Source organism: Pteronotus mesoamericanus, unplaced genomic scaffold (genome assembly GCF_021234165.1).
Source record: "Pteronotus mesoamericanus isolate MK-2021 breed Mesoamerican mustached bat unplaced genomic scaffold, CSHL_Meso_final contig_25, whole genome shotgun sequence".
NCBI classification, from domain to species: Eukaryota; Metazoa; Chordata; class Mammalia; order Chiroptera; family Mormoopidae; genus Pteronotus; species Pteronotus mesoamericanus.
In genome coordinates, this window is record NW_026555105.1 from 16,402,233 (window position 1) to 16,414,123 (window position 11,891).

The following is an 11,891-nucleotide window of genomic DNA, read 5'->3' on the forward strand; positions in this document are numbered from 1 at the left end:
AGTGTGCCACAGGCCCAGTATCTGCTAGACACACACAGTCACGTGCTCTCAGTGAGAAATAGTACACGAGTGAACTGGGTAAGTGCGGATTTTTAAAATAACTGAACTTTCCAAGCTTTTGCAGGTTTCTAATGAGTTCACCCCCCAGCCAATCCATTGTTCCCCAGGCTAGACTGACAGGCCTCAATGGTCAAGCACCTCCCCCTTGGTCCCCTTCACCCCCCACTATCTGGTACCTGATGGGGGAGGGGAGGGATGTTAAGCCTCGGAGCACAATGCTCTGGTCCCTGGAGTGAGAAAAGCTGTAGCTTCCTGGTAAAGCATACAGGCTCCCCAGTTTATTAAGCTCAATGTCTAAGTCCCTTTCTTATTAATAATTAGCTAACTACCTATGGTTACAGTCTTACTTCTTTACTTAAGCCCCTAAATACCCTGATAGTGATTTAGATATTAGAAGAGCCAAGTACAATGTTTGTTACATACTGTGACAGGCTAAGAGTTTCTGGACCTCTTCAGAAAAACCCCTCAGGAACAGAGTCTACAGAGGTCCATCTTATCCTTAAAGATCCTTAAGGTAAAGTAGGTTACTGTGTGTTAAAATGGGCCAAGCCTGAGCTTCCTAAATATCTTCTAAATACTAATACCCATAAGATGAGGGGGAACGGATCACGCCTGTTAGCTATCTTGGAGGCAGGAAAGAGTTTAGGTGGAAGAGAGGAAGAAATTTTCATGTGGCCATTTGAAAGGAGTTGAGAGTGGAATGGGAACAGGAATACAAGCTTCAGTGAGAGCAAATGATTCTTGGGTAAGGAGTTAAAAGAGAGAAGGAACAAGTTCAGATCTTTGAAGTTTGTTGGGGTTTTGGGTTTTTTTTTAAGGTTGTATTTATTTATTTTAGAGAGGTGAAGGGAGGGAGAAAGAAAGGGAGAGAAACATCAATGTGTGGTTGCCTCTCACATGCCCCCTATTGGGGACCTAGCCTGCAACCCACGCATGTGCCCTGGCTGGGAATCAAACCAGCAACCCTTTTGAGCACCATAGGCCAGCAACCCTTTTGAGCACCATGAGCCACACCCGTCAGGGCTGAAGTTACTTTTATTTGGCAAAACCTGTTCATCAGTATTTAGTTGCTATTTATGTACTTAAAAGTCTTCTATTTACATTGTAAATTCCTGCAATGGCATATTTTAGGTATAAGCTTAGAATCCGCTTTAGTATTTCCTCTTCTAAGATGTTTGCCATAATCTATATTTACCAGACTAATAACATCTTGCCCTTGATATCACCCATACAGATACTTTTTAATTGGCTTGATATTTTGTTGTTCTTATTTTGGTTTTGCTTAAATTGTGCCTCTTTGTGACTCAGCAGTCCTTTTCTTCCCCTCTGTCCTATAGGTCTATAGAAGTGTACTGTTGAAAAGTATTCCAAAAGAAGTTGTGGTTTACAATAAAATAATAAATGGTGATTTTGAAATGACAGATCGTGGTAAGTTGCTCAGTTTAACATTCTATATGTAATACACCTTTGATTACATTGTACATAATACAGTGGATGTCAGGTAACATAGAGTCAGTGATGTAGGCATTTGGGGAAGAAATAAATAAATATGTGATAAGTATGGGTCAGGTGCCTCCTCCAAAGAGGTCATGTATTGAAACTATTCATTTGTCCCATTAATTGTGTTTTAGAAGAAGTTTTCTAGTCCATTTATCTGCATTAATAAACCAAATAAAAGGCAGTCAAATTTTTAAAATTCAGTAGACCTCCCTTATCCAGTTTTGTGTTCCTTCATTTCAGTTACCTGCAGTCAGTGGAAAATTTCAGATATTTTGAGAGAGAGACAATATTCACATAAATTTTATTACTGTGTATTTGTTTATAGTTATGTATTCTATTTTATTATTAGTTATTGTTGTTTATCTTTTACTGTGCCTAATTTATAAGTTAAACTTTATCCTAGGTATTTACATGTAGGACAAATCAGTATGTATACGGTTCAGTACTGTCCACTTTTCAGCTATTCACTGGGCATCTTGGAACATATCCCCTGTGGGTAATGGAGGACGACTATAAATCTGAGTAACAGGGAAAGTAAGATAGCTCTCAGTGATCTGCCTGGGGATACAATTAAGGAAATATCCTTTTTATTAAAAAGTATATACATATCCTGCCACCACTGGCAAGACTGCCACCTTGTTGTTACTGTCATGCTAAGACTTGGGGCACTAGTAATTTTTTTCAAAGGAAAATTATATGTTCTGTATTTGTATGTTGATAAATTGTGAAAATGCCTCTTCCGCCCATCTCCTTAACCTTGTCTCATTTTTTCGTTACTTAATGTGTATTACTGTAAACCTTCCTTTGCCCCACCCTGTATCTATGCCTGTGTGTTATATACAGGGTCCAGCAAAAGTAACGCCTGCTTGAGTATGGATAGTAGGATAATAATATGAATGTAATTATTTACCATTTTAATTTGAACATTTCACCTAAAATGTCATATGGTGTGCCTGAGTGTGATGTTCTTATGTTATAGAATCACATGCTTATGATTTTGTAATGAAAGAGATTGTAATAAAAAAGGATCATGCTACGTGCCAGACCCTCTATACTGTGATTTCTTTATACAGTGTGGGACATTTAGATTGTTTCCAATTTTATACAGCTTTGTGAGGAAATCATTGTAAATTACTCTTTGGTCTACATCCCTAGGATAAATTCTTAGAGAAACTCTCTGGACCAAAGGCATTTTTAAAAGTTATACAAATATCCGTGATCATTTTGGTGTCTACTAGGATCTGAACTTTTAAGACCATATCAGAATCCTTTAATAATGGCCTAGAATCTGATCCCATTTAAGGATACATAGGTCATTCTCAATTCTTTTTACATATATATAGTATTCCTGAGCCTTTTCAAGACAATGAGAAGTATATAAGACAGTAAGCCTGACCAAAAAAAAAACCAACTATATTTTTGTTACACATGTGGCTCATCAGTCCTAGGTAGTTTTACTGTCCTTTCAAAACCAGGCACATAAGAGGTTAGATGGGAAACTGTACTGGATGAGAAACAAAGTACCTTTTGCCATGAATAATGCACACTTTTTTCCCCAAATTTTTGAGGGAAATGAGGTGCATTATGTACAGGTAGTATTAATTCCTTCTCTATGTAAATGTTTTTAATTCTTTTATTTATGCTTATGCATTAAAAGTATAACTCTAAAAAGCAGTAACGATATCTGTATGCAAAATAATACCCTGGAATGCAATAATCAGTTTTGTTTTTAAATATAAATAAATAAATAATTGAATTAAAAAATTAAAACAAAGAATTTCTTTTCCGGAAAGTTTGGGTCAAAAGCATGAGTGCTTATTATACATGGAAGTGCGTTACACGCAGCAAAATACGGCAACTGTCAGCCGCTAACCGAGATACAAGGACCAATGAAGTTCATGACACTATAAGTAAGCAAAAAGAAATATATCATAGTTTCTTTTTGATGCAGTGTCTGCCAGTGAAGTTTGAGGAGAATGAGGGTTAGCTTGCTCTTTGTTAAATATATATTTATTTAGATATTTATTAGCAGGCAACCAAAAAAAAAACAAAAACCATTCTTAAGATCCTATCTAGTGGTGATGGCACAGAGCAAGGAGAGTATCCAGTGATAATTGTCTCAAGAATTTTGACACCAAAAACATGAGAAAGTTACAGAGGAAGATACCAAAAGGCAAGTCTATGTTCAGAAAAGACGTGTCAGTCCCTGGAGCTATGGCTAAATGCAATGACCTAGAGTTGGACACACCAAAGAACACGACCTTGAAAAACCCAGTTCTTGTTATATAAACAAATTCATCATTAGGTATAAAATGATTATTGTTTTAAAAACATACATTTTGCTCTGGCCAGTGTGGCTCAGTGGATTGAGCACCGGCCTGCAAACCAAAGGGTCACTGGTTCAATTCTGGGTAAGGACACATGCCTGAGTTGCAGGCCAGGTCAGGTCCCCAGTATAGGGTACGCAAGGGCACATATTGATGTTTCGCAACCTATCTTTCTCCTCTCCCCTTCCCCTCTGTCTAAAATAAATAAATAAAATCTTTTTTTTAATTATAAAAGAAAAATATATGGCTGCTTTATAAAAATAACAACACACACACACTTTATGCATTCTATACAGTTAGCTAAAAGTCTTAGCTGTCTGTCCAACTACCACCTCACATAAAAGGTTCACTCGAGGCAGATGCTAATATTAGGTTATCTTTAAAGCCAGGATTAAGCCAACAGCATGCGTCAGAGTTCATGTCTGGTCATCATAACAGCAAAGCCCCATGGACATCATGGGATCTGTCATCTCTTTCATGGTATTGTGGATAGTGTCTCAAATATTTTAATTATTCTGCTTACATTAAACACCTATAGTTTCCCCAACATGAGCCAGTTTTTAGCATTAGACATACTTAATAAATGGTTGCTGTTTTCATCAATAAAAACTTGTATCTGATGTTGAGTATGTTAGTTAGCAAAGCATTGACCATTGATTGACATATGACTAACAGAAACTCTTATAAGTAGCCAACTGTGGAAAATGAGCTTCTTAATTAAAACAGCAATTCACTCATGTACCATGTGTTCTTCATTGTCATATTAGCAGACCTCCCCAGACTGGCATTCTTGATTTGGAACATTTGAGGGACCCAGATTATAGTTTAATCTAAGTAACACAAACAATACTCAATTGTATTATAGTAAATTGAAAACTTTACAGTACTTCCTCAGAGTGTTGTTTTAAGGATTCAAAAGAATGGGTATGTGTGTTTAACACAAAGCCTGTTCGTAGTAAGGCCTCTGTACCAGTAAGTAGTGACTATTATATATTATTTTGTTTATAAGCAATATAAAATTTACTATATTTTATTAATGAATATGGCTTTTGTCTTTTTTAAAGCTACTTTTTCTAAGGATATATATATATACACACATACTTTAAGATTTTATTTATATTTAGAGAAAGGTGAAGGGAGGGAGAAAGAGGGGGAGAGAAATGTCAATGGATGATTGCCTTTCCTATGCCCCCAACTGGGGACCTGCCCACAACCCAGGCATGTACCCTGACTGGGAATTGAACCAGCGACCTTTTGGTTTGCAGGTTGGTTCTCAATCCACTGAGCCACACCAGCCAGGGCCTAAGGTCATATTTCTTATTTAAAATCTTTTCAAATGTTGAAAACTAGGTCACACACATATAAAACAAAAATAAACAGTTAAAATCTCTGGAGACAAAATTTCTGTTTTTATATGAGATATATAAAATTGGTAACTGCAAATTGATAATTAGGTGGCTTTATTTCCCATTTAGATACATTTTACAGACACCTGGTAGACAACTAAGATATTAGTAGAGAACATTTTACTTGTTTATAGATTATAGTGATACCTTTTAGACCTCACAAGAAATGGCCCAAAATGTCACTGAAATGATCTAAAACCACTGAAGTTTTAAATTGGTCTGTGGTTAGTAGCTTTTGCATATCTGGAGATAACGCTACTCTCTCAATCAGAAAACCTCTCTGAAATATTTACTATACGTTGTTATTGTGAGGAGCAAAAAGAATGAGTGAGGATGTGGTAGGAGAAATATGAAATGAATTCTAAATGCCTTCTCCAGGGAAATGCTGCTGTGCTGGGCAAGCCTATCATCTCTCAACCTGACCCTTTGATTTATAAATTCTAATCTTTCATCTTAAAATAATTTTGTTTCTTTCTCCATTTCTAAGTAGTAAGAATCACATGATAGGCCTTTTCTCAATCTAAAAACTAATGACAGTATGTGCAAAGACACCAGCATCAGTCAATTGAGCAGTGCCTCTGCCAATTGACCAGGGATTTTTGATCAATATATGCACCCCAGACAATTTTGATGTGCCCAATCTCTGCAACCAAGTTCCCTGAAAAATAGGTATCTACTGTTCACTTGGATGCAAATGTATTATCCTGATAAAAAAACTAACCGTGTATTACGATTGTAGTTGTTGGCTACCTACATCCTTAGGATAATTTGCCTTCTCCCTTCCCACTTTCATATTAGATCTTTGGAAATTTCTAAAGCCAAAGTTCCAAGCCAAAAAATTCAGCATGTCTCTCTGGAGTTCTATAGATATTATCTTGAATCTCCTAAGGGCTTGTTTCGTTCACTGATGGTTTATATAAAGCCACACTTTAATTGCTTGACAATGTTATATGGTAATCCCCAAAAAAGACATTTCTCTTACTCATGGGAGCAATAGGGAAAATTATGAAATTATAATAGTTTATTGGGCAAAGAAAATCATGTATCTTGCAGTTGGGTTGCTTTAAGTCTATCTTTTCTATGATAGAGTAGGGAAATTAACTTAATGGGAAAGTGGCTGAAGTAGGAAACATGTCTGTCTCATTTCTCAATGGCTGAATCAAGATAGGGAATTTAGCCTAATCAGGTCTCTTCCTACCCAGAGATAATATAAATCTAGGAAGAAAAAATTAGGGTTAGGGCTGGTGCTCTTCTAAGGGCCACCAGTGACAGTGATCTCAAAAGGTTTGGTTGCTGAAGTGGTATCTATAGAAAAGAGGTCCACCTTAAGTTTACAGTTTGTATTTCTGAAGATCCCAATTTAATTTATGCATATTTGTAGATTTCTGCCCTTTTCTAAAAACATTGATTGCTTTACATAAAAGTTTGTGTTTATTTGATTTTCTTTATATTGTAGAGTTATAATTTAAATCATCAACTTATATATTAAAGTACACCTATCACAACACTGAATTCTTTTAACAGACTTGGAAGATGTTACAAAAACACCTGATTGTTCCAGTGTACCAGTGAGAGAGGAAAGAGGCGATCTTATCAAATTTTACAATACAGTATATGTAGGAAGAGTAAAGTCATTTGCATTGAAATATGACTTGTCAAATCAGGACCATATGGTATGTTTTATATTTTACTGCTTTATTAATATCATAGTCATAGTTGGATTACTGTGAGTTTATTTTGCTAGATAAGTGTTTCAGAGTTAAAACCCCATTGATGCCTTATATAGGAGAAAAAACATACTAGTAATTAATCAGAGAGTGATTAAGCCTATGATGCAGCAGAGATCAGAGGAAATCATGGAAATTTTATCCATAGTGTGATTATGTTACTAAAAATAAATCATGCATACATATGGGAACACCGAAAAACAAAAAAAAAAAGTTAATTCTGGTAATTTTTATCTTGTTTTTGATTTCTGTTAATTATATTTATGAAACAAATGTTTTTCTCAAGATAAAGAGAAAAGGAAATAGACCTGAATTATAAATAGTGGCAGTGATAAGAAATTTTTATGCAGATCCTAGATTTGGCAGTACCAGCAGGTTTGTGAATACTAATAGTCGTATCAGTATATAAACTGAGTTGATTCCCAATAGACCAGACTTTAGTTATTAGAAAGAGGGATGACCCTGGCCAGGTGGTTTAGTTGGAATGGCATCCCATACAACAAAAGTTTTGCGGGTTTGATACCCGATCAGAGCACATACCTAGATTGCAGGTTCAGTCCCCAGTCAGGGCGCATACAGGAGGCAACCAATCAATATTTCTTCCTCACATCCATGTTTTTTTCTCTCCCCCTCTCCTCTCTTTCCCTCCTTCCCTCCTTTTTTTTCTCTCCCTCCCTTTCTCTCTCTCTCTAAAATCAATAAAAACATATTCTCTGGTGAGGATTTAAAAGAGAAAGAAAGAGGGACAGAGGGACATAGTAGAAGCTGCACCCAGCCAGTAGTTATGTATGTGTCTCTCCATTCTGCTCTTGTTCCTTTCAAGCAATATGGTCTCTGACTGTTTACCCTCAGAGACCATGACATGTCTGCTCATCCTACTCCATCAGTTCTAGCTCCCATCATATGCTGTGCTGTGAATATCTCTATCATCAGCCAATTAAAACTAGTTTTATTAGCTTCAAGTAAAGATGAAAATGAAATAATAATTAAGGAGCCATCTTTATTTGTTCCTGGAATGGAAACATTGTACTGAATATTATAGAAAAGTACAGACCCTGTTCCCCTACCTCTATTTCTAAATCTCCTGTACTTTAATATAAATTTAATATAAAATTTCATTAATGGGTTTGTTCCATGTTAGACTAATCCTGCTGGTACATAGAATTCTCTGCCTCTTTTTTGCTCTTCGCTATTGCTTTGATTGTGGGTATATGTGTCGAGAGAGATTCTTATTGCAAGTGTTAGGACACTGATTATTCTTTGCCCCTATTTTCTGAGAATGGACTTGGGATTCATATATTCCTGGCTTACTGCTTCTGGTATCTTCCCCAGAATTCTTCAGGATTTCCTGAAAGTTCCTGGGAAATCATTTTTAGTTTCTCTCTTAGTAATTATTGAAAAATGAAGGGTAATAGACAATTTGTTTGTTTTTTTCAGCCATAAATACGCTCTTAAAATATAACTGATTTCTAACTAGGAGATGCCAATATCAATAAAAATATGGTGGAATTCCAAAAAAGGAAGAAAACTTTCATCTTAAAACAACTTACTTTTTGGTTATTTCAGATGGAAGCTCCACCACTCTCTCCTTTTCCATATATTAAGCAACAGCCAGGCTCACCACGCCGAATTTCCCAGCAGCACTCCATTTATGTTTCCCCACACAAGAATGGGTCAGGCCTTACGCCCAGGACTGCTCTGCTGTATAAGTTCAATGGCAGCCCTTCTAAGGTAAGGTGCACACAAACTTTACTCCTACACAACCTATGTACATGTGTTAAAAATTGATTTCAGATTACCAGTTAGTAATCTCTAATCTTGCTCTCTCTTTGCTTGCATAATTACTACTAATAAATACTACTAATGAACTGTTACTATGGCAAGTTTCCTGTGATCAAGAGCAGTGTATTCAGTTGAAGTAGTTTAATCCATCCATTACTATTGACTTGGTATTGGAGAAGTTCACTGCAAGAGTCCAGTGTGCCTCCCTGCTTAGGCATCATCTTGAGAGGGGACCAGTAAGGCAACATCTGCTAGTGGTCAGATATGCAGAACATTGTTTAAAGAAAGGCCTTGAAAGAGAAAGTTCATTGGTGAATGGTAACAAGGATAATAAAAGGTCTGAAAAGAGGCCTCTTATTTATATAGACAGTTCCATGGTTATTCCTGTACAATGATGATGTGACAGGGACATGATTGCTGTTTTCCTGTATTTCAGGGGCTATTAAGCAGATATGTTCAGTATGTCTCCAGAAGCCAGAATCACTGCCAACTTGAAGAAGTTGTACTGGGATAGATTGTAACTCAGTCCAAATACAAGGGCAGCCTCTTATCTCATGAGTTTCTAATTCAGTTCCACAAGCATCTATTGAGCTTCTATTACACTTAGCAAACAAAGCACACTGAGGTAGAGTACCTCACAGAATGGCATTTCCTCTTAACAGAAGTTGATTTCCTATAATGATGTTTTAGAAGATTCTGGCATGAAATCAAAGATGACTTCTAAGTTGATTTCTAAAACAGTGATTTCAGAACCATAGGTCAGAATGACCTGAGGAGCTTGGTGAACACAGATACCTGTCCCATAGATCTACTGAATCACAGAGCTCTGGCAGTCAGCTTCCCTACACAACTGTGATGCACAGCTTTTAGGAAACAGTTCTCTGAGACCTTGCCACTGAGAGTGTGGAATTACAGACCAGCAACATCAGCATCATGTGGTAGCATGTTAGAAATGCACACTCTCAGGCCTCATACCAGCCCTCCTGAATCTGAATATGCATATTTAGTAAGATCCCCAGATGATTAGTAGGTACATTATAGTTTCAAAAGAATTGGTCTAAGAGGAGGATCTCAACCTTTAGGGAGCATCAGAACCACCTGGAGGGCTGGATATAACAGATTTCTGTGCCCTACCCCCACAATGTTTGATTCAGTAGGTATAGGGTGAGGCTTGAGAATTTTGTATTACTAATTGGTTCCTAGCTGCTGCTTCTGCATCTGCTCTGTGTCCACACTTCGAGAACCACTGCTGTAGGGTAAACTCAATTTTTAAAACCCTCTGCAAAGATTAGTTGTAATTATCCTTATTAGGTTGGCTTTGATTCAAAAAACTAATCTGTACGCCATTATTTCTCTTTGGATAAAGAACAGAGAGCAGGAAAAAGCAGTTAGCTTAGTTTTTTGCTGCTATCTCCCTCTTTCCCCCTTTTACTTATATGTGTCCTCTGTTTTTACACAGAGTTTGAAAGATATCAACAACATGATAAGGCAAGGAGAACAGAGAACCAAGAAGCGAGCAATAGCCATTGATGGTGATGCAGAATCACCTGCCAAACGCCTCTGTCAAGAAAATGATGATGTTTTACTTAAAAGACTACAGGATGTTGTCAGTGAAAGAGCAAATCATTAGTGCCTTCCCTGTTTCTGTGATAAAAGCACTTTCAGGTTGTTTTGCAGAAGGTTGATGCTCTATCCTTCAAAACATTCAGCCCTGTAGATGGTAAATATCACTGAGTTAAAAGAAAAACTGCACAAAACTTACATGCTTTTTTTTTAACATTCATCCAGTTGACAGAGATGTATTTTGAGTTGGATTGGAAAGGAATGTTTTAAGTGCCTTTTAAACATATTAATAGCCCTAGAATTTTTTTAATGTTTGTTCCTTGGGTTAGTTTTTAAGATGAAATAAGGGGAAACCTCATAATTGTTTTAGCTCCCTTTTTAAGATAATCAAATAGCTCCTTCTGACTGGTGTATCTCTCCATACCACGCCCCTCTCCTTTCTCGGAGAATGAATAAAAACTTTATTCTCTACAAAAAAAAATATATATATATATATATATATATATGTGTGTGTGTGTGTGTATGTGTGTGTGTATATATATTCCCACACATATCCTCCTTCTGTGCTTTGTGATATGATGGTTAATAATCAATTTTTGGTAAGTGTGCTTTGAGATATTTGTGTTTTCAATTTCATATTGGGTAGAGGTTGGTTCCCATAGCAGCTGGGCCAGAAGACAATGCACTAGCCTCTCTCTGACCCACTGTGGTAACTCCACATCCAGATGCCACTACCATTTCTAGGTTGTCTAGATCCCTGTTCCCGCCCTTTGTCTCCTTGAGCATAAGCAGATTTGTACCTGAGCCCATGTACTACCCACACCCCTTGCTTTTCAACCCCAAGACCTCTTAGCCTGATGTCACTGGCTAATGAAAGAGATACTTGCTCCTTTTTTAAACTACTATGATTTTGTTTTCTGAACCATTAACTATACATGATTCTATTACATCATGTAATTCTCATAACAAGAATCTGCGTCTCAAGCCAGTAAAATAAAATAGAGATAAGAGCTTTTAGAAACGAAATTTTCTGTTAATGAGGTAGCACCATGATAATGTGTGAATATTATTTTTGAGTAGTCATAAGAGTAGTCATTCTCAAGGTCTAATTGATTCCCTAAGAATAGTTGAACCTTTTTCTAAACTACATTAACATCCCCTCATACCTAATAATTATAAATTATATCAGTAAACAACTGGTTATTATTTCCTCCTCTTTGTTCTCAGTATTATTGGTGCATTGTGAGTTTCCCATTAGGATTGATCACTTAGGCCCCTTAAGGATGTTTTCCAGGACTAGGTAGGGGTACAGCTTTCCAAAGAATCAGCTGTTCAATATTCACTTTTTCTAGTGTATTTTCAGAATCTGGAAGGATATGGATAAGACATTCATAATTATTTTTGAGAAAATGTTATCAAATGTATATTTTTTGACTGAAATATCTTATTGTTTTCAAATGCAAAGTGCTTAACTTAAGCTGTGTCTAACCCTGGCTACTTTGAAGTAGTCTAATACTTGCCCATAA

General features: G+C 36.6%; 1 protein-coding gene across 1 annotated transcript in view; it reads left to right on the plus strand.

The window, feature by feature from the left end:
- The window catches only part of RBL1 (RB transcriptional corepressor like 1), a 64,332-nt gene extending 53,622 nt beyond the window's left edge, over positions 1 to 10,710 (plus strand). Inside the window, exons 19-22 of the mRNA XM_054573786.1 lie at positions 1,398 to 1,488; positions 6,818 to 6,966; positions 8,587 to 8,751; positions 10,262 to 10,710. Of these exons, the coding sequence (XP_054429761.1) occupies positions 1,398 to 1,488; positions 6,818 to 6,966; positions 8,587 to 8,751; positions 10,262 to 10,432 (576 nt within the window). The 3' untranslated portion in view covers positions 10,433 to 10,710. The remainder of the gene's footprint in view (positions 1 to 1,397; positions 1,489 to 6,817; positions 6,967 to 8,586; positions 8,752 to 10,261) is intronic.
- The last annotated feature ends 1,181 nt before the right edge of the window (positions 10,711 to 11,891 follow it).